Raw genomic sequence first — 13,958 nt, forward strand, 5'->3', positions numbered from 1 at the left:
GAGATATTAGGTCAGATGACTAAAAGCTTGGCCAAAGAGGCAGGTTTTAAAATTACCTTAAAGGAGGAAAGTGAGATGGAGAGATCGATGAGAGGTCACTCCTCTGATAACAGCAATTTCAATACAGATCAAGTTCAAATCTTCAGCTCAAATGCCTCATCTGAATGTACAGCACATAAGATACTACACCAATAGAATTTACAAGGCCACTATGCTGTTTTTACATAGACAATGTCCTCTAATTTGTCAAAAGCCATTTTTTATTATAAGAAGAATGTAAAGTCAATGAAAAGGAGATCAGAACTGACAAACTGATCGGGGAAAAGGAACTAATAGTCACAATGTCACACCTAATAACTGATTTTTGTTGATATTACCTAAGAAAGACCTGGCCTCTATAATCACACTCAAGAAGAAAAACAAGGTTGCCCTCTGTTGAAATGACTCACTGGATTTAACAGGTGTCACAGAGAATGGGATGAATTTAAAGTATGATTGTGTTTTCCCTATTAAGCCTAAGAGAGTAAAGTTTGGTTTAATTTGCTCCTTTCCCTTTTTAAGTCCTGTCCTTTATTAAGGTAGGCTGGTGAGTATTCCCCAAACCATCGTTTTGAAGTAAACTCATTGTAAAATCCATCAAGATGAAATCAAAGATCAGGTTTATCAACAAAACATTCAGAATGTTGGTGAATTGTGCACTAATCTATTCTCAGATATAAGCACTCAGGAAATTAAAGAAGATAGGAGAGGAGATAGTTTAGCAATTACAAGTTTTGGCAAATCTAGAGATATTAAAGAATCAGTTCTGTCTTAAGCAGAGCCAGGACCTGGTCTTGCCCACAATCGAATGTCATCTGGGCTATCCTTTTCACTGGTACTGCTCACCTGTACTCTGCTTATCCTCTTCCAGTTCACTATCTATTCCTATCACGTACCAATTTCTTTGATGGCACTTGAGCAGGGTGGTGAGACGTGGAGTGAAGGTAGAAATCTCCCTCCAAGTCTTCTCATTCAGATTCCAAAGATAGAGTGACGAGTTTCAGCTTGGCAGAAGAAGGTTAGGCAGCAGGTGACTGAAGCAGTGGGTGCCTTGCAGCCTTTATATATGATTGCTGCAGTAAAGAGAAGTTAAATGAAAAGGCAGATATCTTGCTGTGCACCAGACCCACTTTCACCATTGGACATTGAGCTATACTTCAACCAGTGATGAGTCTGGTTTCTTGCTCCACAACTGGGGGGCCCAGGATGGAGAACTCTCAACTCCTACCTCCCATTTCTGGCCCTCTCCCTCTTGTTGTGAAATACCAAACATTTGTAGTGAAGTGGCATGTAGTTCTGATAGAGTGTTGTACATCTGCATGTAGAATCTCTAGATCGTGGATTGCTGAGAAGAAGCAGCAGTAAGTTACAAGAGGGTTGTGACAGTGCTTGTTAAAACCATACTGAGCTATTTGAATATTTAACTGACTTACCTTGTGATGCTTAAGTCCTATCATAGTAATGAACAGTATATAATCATCAATGATGTCTGTTGACATACAGACACACACAGATCTAGAACTGAGCCTGCAATTATCGAAGAATGTTTTCCCCTCTCTAATGTTGTACGGTGTATATAATTCAACAAACCGGTTTGTTTACAAATGCCCAAGCTAAATTTGTCTCTTAACATATTTTAAACGGGGGAGCAGCGGTAAAACCAAACAGCAATGGGAATGGCACCCTCTGCTGCCTGCTGCTAGAGTGAACACTTGAAGGTGAGGAGAATAGCAGTAGCCATGTGCCGACACGGATATGGTCAGCCAGTCCAGCAGATTTTGGACTGGGTGCACAGGTGATCTAAATATTGAATCGTGAAGAAAGAAAGACCCCAAAACATCCACATTAAAATACATGGAAAATACAAGCAGCAGGGGACGGCTTCCAGCAATAACACGAAGAGACCGAAACAATGCAAGAGACCCAATGTAGCATGGGTGAGCTATACATTCCCTTTTAACACACTTACAACATTTACAGGCACTGTGGAGCCTCAGCCAAATTGACCTGTGCTAGAACTGCTCTACAGGATACAGGAACTGAATAGACACCATGGTGGAAACTGGGGACCATGAAAAAGGCACCAAGTACCATTTTAGAAATTACTCAAAACAGCGCAAAGAGACATTAGGCAGGAAGGTGGCTATGTTCATACCCCAGAAAGCTATGCAGTTATAGCTCTTTTCATTGATCACAGAAGATTGTGTTCAGAAATGATCACAGTTTAAAAGGCATATCTGCACAGCAACATCCGGCTCTTGAAAAAGTTATGGATCAGGATAGTCAATACTGGCACACAGAAATTGCCATCAAGAGTCAACACACACTTTAAGTTAGATTTAGGGGTGGCATCATTGTTTTGTCAGAGAGCTTTACATGGCTGGGAGAGGTTACGCTACAACTTTCCTCTGTCCAACTATTCAGCCCAGGAAAATCAAATCTTGAGGTAAAAGGCCAGCATCAGGCAACATATCAACATTCTGGGGGTTACCACTGATGAGCGGTATTAGTTTTACAAATACTGTCAACACAAGATTCGATCAGAGCAGGAATCCTGTGGTGAATAACCCACCTCCTGATTCCCTAAAGCCTACCATCTACAAGACACAAGTCAGTAGTGTGATGGAATATTCTCCACTTGCCTGGATGAGTGCAGCTCTAATAACACGCAAGAAGCTTGACGCCATCCAGGATAACACAGCCCACTCAATTGGCACCCCATCCACAAACATTCACTCCCTTTAATACCAATTCACAATAGCAGCAGTGTGTGCAAGATATACTGTAAAAATTCACCAAGGCTCCAGAAACAGCACCTTTCAAACCCATGACCACTTCCATCTAGAAGGATAAGGACAGTTGATACATGGGAACATCACCACTTGCAAGTTCTTCTCCAAGGCATTCACCATCCTGACGATGAAATATATTGCTGTTTCTTCAGTGTCACTGAGTCAAAATCCTGGAATTCCCTCCCTAACAGTATTGTAGGTGTACCTACAGTGAAGCTAAACTGACTCACCTCCGCAGTTCATGGATCTGAGGAGGTCTGTGATAACCACCATTGAAAACCATCATTTCCACACAAGGAATTCAGTTATGTGCTACAATTTACCACCATCTGTTTCTAAGCCTTTGCGGCTTCATTTGGATTTGACCACGTCACAAGCTCACCAAGTCAAGTCAATGGTGAAGCAGAGAGAAAAGTACAGACCATAAAATTCCTTTGGAGAAAGAATGATAATTTTCAAACAGCCCTACTCAAATACTGCTCTGCAATGCAGCAGGGTGGCTTCACCCCATACCAACTGTTGATGGAGCAAAGGCTGCGAACTCAACTTCCCTCCCTTTCCCAGGCACTAACATTTAATGTGATACTGCAGGACCATAATCTGGTATGGCAGAAGGAGAAACATTGTAGATCAAGCTCACACCTTCAACAAGTAACACTGGGCCTATGACTTGCTCATATTCGAAGAAGGATCCCAGATGTGGCTCCAGGATCAGCAACACTCTGGGCTGAGATCATACCTTATCTACATGGTATCATTCAAAAGCACAGGAACGTTTTGATTTTGGTAAATGACAAACCTGGATAGTTTCTGTACTCTGATTCTCAGGAGATGCTGTGGTAATTCAGCTGATAATGACTGAGAGAAACACTGAAAACCCCCAAAGCTGCAGTTTGACATATACAGATCTTCTCCAACCTCTGCATTGAAGGTTTACTTTAATTCATTCAGGGGATGCAGGCATCACTGAAGGGCTATCCATTCCTAGTTGCCCTTAAGAAGGTAGTGATAGGCTGCCTTCTTGAACCATTGCAGTGCATTTGGGATAGGTAGACCTACAAAGCTGTTAGGGAGTTCCTAATCATCTTCACGCAGACAGGTGAGGAGTATTCTATCACACACACCTGTGTCTTGCATCTGCTAAACATTGTGCAATCATCAGTGAACATCCCCACTTCTGACCTTAGCATCAGGAGAAGGTCATTGCTGAAGCAGCTGAAGATGGTTGGACTGACACTATCCTGAGGAACTCCTGCAGAGATGTCCTGATGAATGTATAAATCGTAGAGAGCTAGAATGCAGGAACAGCAGGTAGTATGGAAGGCAGATGGAATTTTGGCATTTATTGCTAATGGAATAGAGTATAAATGTTGGGAAATGTTGTTACAACTGTACAAGGCATCAATTAGTTTGCACCTGGAATATTGCATATAATTTTGGTCCCTTTACTTGAGGAAGGATGAACTTACATTGAAGGCAATTCAGAGGAGACTCATTAGATTGATTCCAGAGATGAGAGGTTTGTCTTAAAAAGGCAGATTGAGCAGTTTAGGTATTCTCTCTACAATTTAAAAGAAAAAAGAGGAGATCTAATCAAGGTACTTAAATATTAAAGGGATTGGCAAAGTAGACATAGAGAGGATGTTTCTCCTTGTGGAACAATCTAGTACAAGAGGACAAAGATTTAAGATTCAGGTGGTAGATTTAAAACAGAGATAAGGAGGAATTACTTCACTCAGTGGGTTGTGAATACAGAATTCAGTGTGTTGGATGTTGGGACACTGAGCAAATTTAAACAGAAGATAGACAGATGTTTAATTAATAGTGGTTGAAAAGTTATGGAGAGCAGCGGGAAAGTAGAGTTGAGGCCAGGATGAAATCACCCATGATCGTACTGAATGGTGGAGCAGACCCATGAGGCTGAACTGCCTACTTCTGTTCCTTGCTCTTATGTCCTGGCGCTGAGATGACTGACCTCCAACAACCACAACCATCCCTCTTTGTACTTGAACGGCATTTCTCCCTGATTCCCAATTACTCCAGTTTTGCTAGGGCTCTTTAATGTAGTACTCGGTCAATGTGACCTTGATGTCAAGGGCAACAACTCTCACTACACCTCTGGAGTTCAGCTTTTTTGTGCATTTTTGACCCAAGGCTGAAATGAATCAGGAGCTGAATGGTCCTGGCAGACCTAAATGGACAGTCAGTGGGCAGAGCATTGCTATACAGGTAGTTCTCCTCGAACACAATAGTTACATTCTTGTGTGACCTTGTGCTGCAGAAAATCACGCTATAGAAAATCATGTTATAGGAAAATCGCTATACCTGTACAGCAGAAAGTTCACATTATCCAGCATCCAGTATTCATCAATCACGTTACAGCCAATTCACGTCAACAAAACGTGCGCAACAACCTGTACAAGTGATACTTGAGTGCACTGTTGCTAACACCTTCCAACACTTTACTGGTGATTTAGAACATAGAACATAGAACATAGAACATGATGTTGTGCCGAACTTTTACCCGAAACCTAAGGTCTATCTAACCTCCACCCCTACCTTATACTATCATCCATATGCCTATCGAATAGCCGCTTAAATGCCCCTCATGAGACCGACTCCACTACCCGCTCCGGCAATGCATTCCATGCCCCTACCACTCTCTGAATAAAGATTCTCTCTGACGTCTCCCCTATATCTACCTCCACTCACTTTAAAACTACGCCCCCTCATAATAGCTACCTCCACCCTAGGAAAATGTCTTTGGCTGTCCACTCTATCTATACCTCTGATCATTTTGTACACCTCTATCAAGTCAATTTAGAGTAGACTGATGGAGCAGTAATTTTCTGGGTTGGATTTGTGATGCTTTTTTTTGTACAGGACATACCTGGGCAATTTTCCTTATGTCTGGATAGATGCCGTATGTTGGTGTAATGGAGCTGCCAGGGTAGGGGCACGGCAAGTTCTGGAGTGCAAGTCTACCTTACTATTGTCAGAATATTGACAAGGTTCACAGGATCCAGTTCATTCAGCTATTTCATGAGATTATGTGGTGTGAACAAATTGATTGAAGAATGCCATCTGTGATGTCGAGGACCTCCAAAGAAAGCTGTGTTGGATCATCTGGTTGGCACACTGGTAAATGCTTCACCCTGAACTTTTGCACTGATATGATGGGGTATTTGTGGAGATTCCTCTACTAGTAATTTTCCATTCATGAATGGATGTGGCAGGACTTCAGAACTTAGATCTGATCCATTGTTGCGGAATCATTTAGCTCCACCTATCACTTGGTACTTCTGCTGTTTGACACTTAAGTAGTCCTGTATTGTACTTTCAACAGGTTGACACCTCATTTTTAAGTATTCCTGATGCTGCTCCTGGCATGCCCTCTTGCATTCTTCAATGAATCAGAATTTACCCCTTGGATTGATGGTAATGGTAGCATGGGGAATATACTGGACCATGAGTTTGGGGATTGTGTTGGGAGTGTAATTCTACTACTCAGGATGGCCAAAGTGCATTATGGATGCCCAGTCTTGAGTTGCTAAATCTGTTTGAAATGTATCCCATGTAGTATGCTGGTGGTGCCAAACATGACAGACGGTTTTTAGAAACGTGAAGGTGGGACTTTGTCTTTATAAGAATGTGTAGTCGTCACCCCAAAATGATATTGTCAAGGACAGACTCATCTGCAGCAGGCAGTTTGCTGACGTTGACGTCCAGTCTCTTTTCCTTCATTTTGGTTCTTTCACCACCCACCACAAACACAGTTGGTAGTTATGTCCTTTAGGATTGAACGATCTTGGTCAGTATCAGTGCTGCCACGCCACTGTTGGTGGTGGACATTGAAGTTGCTCACCCTGAGTACATTCTATGCCCTTATCTGCACATGGAAGAGTACTGATTCATACGCTTAATTGAGGGGTTGGGGGGGTGGAGGCTGGGCGAAAGAGTGCAGTACATTATAATCAACAGGAACTTCCTTGCCCATGTTTGACTTAATGGCATGAGACTGGATAATGTGCAGCGTCAATGCTGAGGACTCTGAGGGCAACTCCCTCCCAATTGTACATCTCTGTGCTGCCACCCCTACTGGGACAGGTCTCATCCCAGGATGGTGATGGTATTTTATGGAAGGTACTGATTCTGCGTATGACCATGTCAACCTATTGGGCAGTAAAGAGTCAATCACACTGCTGTGGATCTGGAGTCACAGGTAAGTCAGATAAAGTAAAGACAGTAGAATTCCCTTACAAAAGGAGATTGGTGAACCAGATGGGATTTTATGACAATGAACAATGGTTTTATAGTCATCATTAGACTTTTATTCCAATTTTTAAAAAAAAAATCAAATTCCACTGTCTGATGGTGGGATTTGCAATAAAATCCCCAGAGCATCACCTGGATCTTCAGAATACAGCCCTAGCGACACTATTGTCTCACCAACACTTCTCGTAACAGGATGCCTCTGTAACACTGAAAGATGTTCCCATTTAAACTTCAAAATGGAGAAATATATACAATAAAATGGTGTGGAATAAAGTTGGGTCATGATGACTTTGCAGTTTAGAAAACCCACTTCAATACATTAAAATAATATTCTATTTCCTTCTTTAACTCTTTAATGCTTATCTTAATAAAAAGTGTATACGAAAATATGTTGATTTTTATTTTCATGGACGCCATTGCAGTTAACATTTCCTGATAAAATGATAATTCCAGCACATTTGGTAATGTGATTTACACCATTAGTTCCTTCAATAAGTTCAATATTTGTATGAAAGCAAAGAGTTAGCAATACTTTTTGGTGTTGGTTTGTAATGGGTAGGATTGAACTGGACAAATATTCCTGAACTGCCAAGTCTTGTTTAAATGAAACATCTAAATTAATTGTGTCCTGATGGTCATCAATGTTCCAAAAACTTGCTGAATGGTCTGATCAGCCAAATTCTTTAAATCTACATCTGGATACATGAACACCTTCCTCAAACTATACTGCACTCATGTTAGTTAAAAAGCAGCTATAGATCTTGGTAAAAGAAGGGTCTAGGCCCGAAACGTCAGCTTTCCTGCTCCTCTGATGCTGCTTGGCCTGCTGTGTTCATCCAGTTCTACACCTTGTTATCTATTTGAAAGGAGAAGTATGCTCTGTCAATTTATTCGTTGTTAAAATAAGGCAACATTATAGTTTCATTTCTCAGCTCAGCCTCTATAAATAAACAAATATATTGTCAGAGTTTTTCTATTAGCCTCACTCTGTGCTGTATGGTTCTATCACTGGAATTTTACATTTGCTCTAGGAGAGAGCTGGGAGATTGGGGGTAAGAGTGTGTTGGATGGCAGAGAGTGTTCAGCCCATCATCTTCCTGCTCCTTCACATATTTGGCAAGCTGTACGGTAGGTGCCAAGCAGCCTACCCAACCTCAGAGCAGTTGAGGTCCTGAAGTGGTCAAATAATAGCCAGGTAAGGGGTTTCTCCTGACTGTCACTGTGGGACAGTCACCAGTAAAACCTATTGGTTTAGATTGAGTCAATGGCAGTAACAGCTATGTGGCTGCATATGGCAGTTGACAATTCAATCTTTTGCAGAATTAGTGAAGCATTTAAATAGGGTCAGAGATTTTTGCAAGAGGGTTATTTCAAAAATTGCTGCAAAAGCTTTAGTTTTCTTCAATAATGCGGAATGCCAAACAGGAAGTTTACTACCATCATTGATGGGCTAAGGTAATTCAAGTAAATTTAGGGCTCTCTTTTTCAGCAATCAATGCCATCTGCATCTGATTTTAATTCTATGTAATTTATGCCTGATTTCACTCTTTGGATTAGGGTAGCCTGCTGTCAACTGATAAAATGCAAACATCTGCAACACAACATGAGCCTTATACTCAATTATCCTACCTGAAGTGGAGCACTCTGCTTCCTCACAGTACTCCATTCAGTGGTGTGGCTGAGAACTGGCAAGTCTCCTTTGGTGCAAGTGTTTAGTGTGAATGCTATTCAAGGACAGGCGCAAACATACTGCTAGATTTATTTAACTCTGAAATCAGGCAAGAATGGAACTCAATCAAGTTAAAACAGTTACAGTTATCTTATTTCTTTCCTCAATTTGATAGTGCCTTCAAATAAGATTCTGCCATACATCTATATTTATGATGATGGTTACTTGTCCAGTGTTTTCGTATTTGTTGCATTCTTTTACAATACATTGTCAGAAATAATTATACAATATTGAAAATTGTTTTATTCTCTTTGCCCATGTTGCGTAGTTTGCCCAAGTAACCAATCTGTGTCACTACAATGTAAGAAAAGATTCTGTGTTGCAACTAAACTAATTTCTAATTAAAATGAAACATTTGCTTCCTTTGAATCAGAAAACTTGGAATATGCCTATTTGCACAAAACTCCCTCAATGCCAAAAAAAACCAATGCTTGTATCAACAATTCAGTGAACTGAATGGTTTAATGCAAGCAGTTTGTGGTTACCAGCAAAAGGTAATCAGCTGCAGTTAGATATTGCACACAGGCACAGATATTAGTAAGTCTTGTATTTTCCCATTAACTCCTTTGTCTTTCAAACATGCAATTGAAATCTGAAACAGAATAGATTATGAGGGAATTACATTACAATCCACAATGAGTAGCAGATTTAGTTTACAGAAAGACAATGGAGAAGTACATTTTTATATAAATCCGTTGCAATGAAACTAATTCAAGATTCAACGCAACTTAAATAATGAAAAAACGTCCTCTGCCTCCTATCTAAATATTTAACTCCTGCAGCACATTGGAAGGCCAAATCCTTCCAGTGTTACTGACTAGATGTAACATTTGTAATAGTTAAATGGGCTGATAATTAGCCCAGGAATCAGTCCATCACCTTCCTACTATTCTCCAAAGGAAAAACAATGTGTATGAAAATACGCTCGAAAAGAAGCACTGATGAATTATCCTTCGGGAAACCTGGGATAATTTAGCCCAAGCTTTGGAATGTTGGCTTATTTTCTCCTAACCAGTTCAATTGATAGCTCACATGATGTAACTAGGATATATTATGGTATTTGATTTCCTGATTATCTAAGATGCTGTCAGGAGTCAGTGAAACACAGTGGAATATTCCCAAACAGGATGATGTAAGGTAATGAAAATAAGCATTAAAATTGTTAGAACTAAAATTGTTACAGACTGCTGTAAGGTTTAGGGAAGTAATCATCTCATCTTATACAAAATGTTTTGTCAATTTTCAGCTCATGCACTGCCACAATAAAATAAAGAGCCATCCCTTCACAAATTTATTCAAGATATCATGACATAATTGATAAATTTCTAACATTAACTCTATTTTAGTCTGTGATTGCCAAAAGGACAGTGTGAGGGAGGAAATGTGAGTACCACAAATTATCTGGCAACTAATCCTACCTGCAATAAATTGCATAACAACCACATGATTACTCAGATTGAATTGCACAGCCTGCTTTGAAATATTTTTGTCCATCCATTCAGAGACTTTCTGGCTCTTGTTAGAGAGGAGTATGTCAGCAAGAATGTGATTGATGGATGTCAGACCATCAGATGTTAGAGCACAAGTAGGCCATTCAACCCACTGAATCTGCTCTGCCATTCAGTCAGATCATGGCTGATCTGAAAATTCTCAACACCACTTTCCTGCCTTGCGCATAACCCTTGACTCTTTTACTGATTAAAACTTTGTCAATCTTAGCCTTGAACACTCTTAATGACTCAGACTCAACAGCCCTCCGTTGTAAAGAATTCCAGAGATGTGCAACTGTATGAAAACTGGAAACAAAGTAATAAAATTGCTTTTAACTTTGTGATTACAGGAAGAGGGAAAGTGATATCATGAGATTTCCATTCCTGGTTGTTCACAAGGCTCATTTGACAGTGGTCATGCAGTAGTCTTCATCCCTTACAAGGGCAACAAACACCATCTTGATTTAGAACTATGTCATTGTTTATGGGACCAAAAGCCTGGAATTCCCTTCCCCAAAGCATTGTGAGTACATCTAAATCACAAGGACTGCGGCCATACATAGAGTTGGCTCATCACCACCTTCTTGTCAGTAATTTAAGAAAGGGCAACAAATGCCAGTCCCATCAGTGAAAACAGAGCATATGAACAAATAACAAAATACTATCACACTTGCCCAGTTTGAATTTGTTGCACAGCTGTATGGGCACTGAAATAAAAAGAAGCCCAAAGGATTTCAGGGTAATTACAAATAATTAATGTCATTCAGCCCACTATACTTGTCTATCCAGAACAACATTACAGTCCTTCTATTCTTATTCTGTTTGTCTCTTTGATGATACTCATGCTTTTATTGCTGCCATCTGCCTGAAAGTCCATTCGAATTATTGATTGCTCTCTTCATGTAGAACTTTTGGATATCAACCATGAAGTTTCCTTTCTGTAGTTTGAATCTGTTTATCCTGGTCTGACTCCCATTTTTGATTAAAAGCAGCGTTCTAGATGAACCTTTCCTATATTTACCATTTATGTCTCTACAAGATCACCGGAGATATCTCTTCCAAAGGTGAAAAGCCCTTCCTCATAATTAGATCCATAACAGTCAGGACCAAACCATTTAGCTCCTTTCTTAACTTAGTTCCCTGATTTCTTTGTGGCCAGTTGTGGATGCAGTATAGAATATATTAAACAACATACAGTACTTGGGACTCTACCGTTCAGCTGTTTTAATTGCACAGATCAACATTTTATTTGCTTTGCATTAGTTAGATATGCTTGACCTAAATTTCTTACACTTTCATCCTTAAGCTGAGGGCTTTTTTAGAAACACATCTATTCATGTGCATTGATTTTGAAGATGAAGTTTCTAAAGATGAGCAAGAGAAAATATGATTATACAGGAAAAGACAATCAGGCTTATTGCTCCTCAATATCATATACACTCTGTCCTGTCCTGTGTCTCCTCAAAATTGCATGTGTATTACAGCCTACTAAAATACTAAAATATGGCTACCTACCTGACACACTGCTTGTGAAAATGCATTGCTCATTTAGGTTTAATTCATTAATTATTTTATTAGCTTTGGGATCTCTTCTATGTTTCTTTAAGAGAATGTTACTATTAAGGATCTCACCTGTGAACTGCAGCTGCACAGATACTGGAGACTGAGGCATAAACTCCAGATCCCCAGACAGATAGCTGGGAGTAATCGCAATGTGGTGGGCATAGCAAATCCACCCGATTCTCCTTATAATAAGCACCTCTGGTGGTACAGGCAATTGAAATGGGCACTTGAATAATAAAACACAGTAACATAATTTGCAATAAATATCAAAGGGACATGCCTGATAAAGATATCTCCTTAGCAATTTAAAATTCAAATCTTAACATATTGACACGAAATGATAACTATTTTACAAGATGGCATCAATTGTCCCTGTCACAGTGAATAGGAATACTTAATAAATATACTTTTATATTACATAAGGTTACTCAGGAAAGTGTACATTTGGTGTGTGAGGTCTCTGTAAGAGCACAGTATTGTGCCCCAATTAAAAAATACATTGATAGCTTGTAAAGTGCTTTAGAAATCTTTTACATGAAATATGTTGATAAAGCAAAGAAAGCATGCAGAGGAGTCATTACATTGTACAAAGCGTACCTGATCCCTGGGCCCCCTTTGCTGATGAAGTGAATGTTAAGACCCCTGCACACATCAAAATGAACAATATCTTGTAATTCCAGAGCATTACTTTCAAAGAGAAATACAAGAATTAGTTACAGCTGTTAGAGGAATTAGAAAGGATAACTTGCGTAAGGTATGACATCAAACATATGCTCATTTTCCAGTAAAACAAGTCTGAACTAAACAGTTTTTAATGTGTGAGCAAATTGGGGATATAATGCTAACAACAGTAGATGAAGTAACTTGAATGAAATAACTCTAGATTTAAACTGCACCAAACCTTAGAACACTACTGCATTTTGTGAGAACCCTGTCAATTCTACTTTTAGGTGTATTGCTGCCCTGGAGATATTTGCAGTTGCAGGTTTTCCTAGCTCCGAGACGCTCCTCGTCTCTTCATCTGTCACATTTGACACGTAGCCGACGCACAGCAGGTGAAGCGGGCTGAGATAGCTCGGTGACTCCCTCCCTCCTGGACAGGGTTGTGCTGTGATGATATCTGAACCCCGGGACCTCAAAAACACCCAGTGCGACCTAAATCTGTCGCATGTCTCCCGGTGTCTGCAGGCATGACTGAGGGGAGTTCAGAGCCTGCCCTTCAATGAACGGGGTTTGAACCGCTAGTCCCGAGGCTGATCGAATTTGTCATCACACACAGTTTGCCGAGTGATTGACTGAGATAAAGGTACTTACCGAGAGAAAGGATCGCCGTGCAGAAGACAGACATTGTAAACAGCGTCCACAGTCTCCCAGTCCTAGAGCTACAGTCAAATACAAACCACACATCACTGACAGCCAAACGCCCCCGAAACAAGGATAATCTGAGCAAAATGTACCTTCAACAAGAATATTTTACCATGGCAGCAGGAGTTATCAAAATCGCAAGTGAATGGATGAAATTTCTTACAGGTTAACACTCAGAATGGGACCTTGCATTTCTTTTTTTTTAACTCTCGGTTTATCAGATACTACCAGAGAAGAAAATAAAAGCTCGGGTACCACTCTAGGCATTTTGGACAACACATAAACGAAAGCGGTAGGAAAGGTCTGCATTTCACAGCAAAGACTTTAATCCCTGTCGCAGTGTTGCTTGTTTATGCCTGTAATTTCATTATCATTCACGGCAGCTGTTGCAGATTTTTGTTACAATCTGCTGTTGGATCTATGTTATGAATCCCAATTCCCCCACTCTGCCCTTTGTTCACAGTTCACGCGGAATAACAGAACAAACCAGGACTTTTCGTTAGTAGTAAGTCAGAACTAGCTTAAAGCAGCACTCTAAAGTAAATACCTCTGTACAGACAGTTTCCACTCTCAGTCCGCAGCTGCCACAGACTGACCTTCACCCTGAACTCGGGGATTTCTGAGCTCTCCGATTCGGTGTCCTGCTCAAAACTCAAGCTTAACCCAAACTTCCCCAATTCACCTAAATACGCCCGGTTGCGTCAC

General features: G+C 40.3%; 1 protein-coding gene across 2 annotated transcripts in view; it reads right to left on the minus strand.

Annotated features, from left to right (window-relative positions):
• Positions 1-13,905, minus strand: part of coch (coagulation factor C homolog, cochlin (Limulus polyphemus)) — a 64,822-nt gene extending 50,917 nt beyond the window's left edge. For both annotated transcript variants that reach the window (XM_048599893.1, XM_048599892.1), the window contains exons 1-4: positions 13,801-13,905; positions 13,203-13,270; positions 12,486-12,530; positions 11,958-12,114 (exon numbers count right to left, since the gene is read on the minus strand). In XM_048599893.1, coding sequence (XP_048455850.1) covers positions 11,958-12,114; positions 12,486-12,530; positions 13,203-13,236 — 236 coding nt within the window. In that variant the 5' untranslated portion in view covers positions 13,237-13,270; positions 13,801-13,905. The remainder of the gene's footprint in view (positions 1-11,957; positions 12,115-12,485; positions 12,531-13,202; positions 13,271-13,800) is intronic.
• Positions 13,906-13,958: the final 53 nt, after the last annotated feature.

Source organism: Rhincodon typus, chromosome 8 (genome assembly GCF_021869965.1).
Source record: "Rhincodon typus isolate 14 chromosome 8, sRhiTyp1.1, whole genome shotgun sequence".
Classification (NCBI taxonomy): Eukaryota; Metazoa; Chordata; class Chondrichthyes; order Orectolobiformes; family Rhincodontidae; genus Rhincodon; species Rhincodon typus.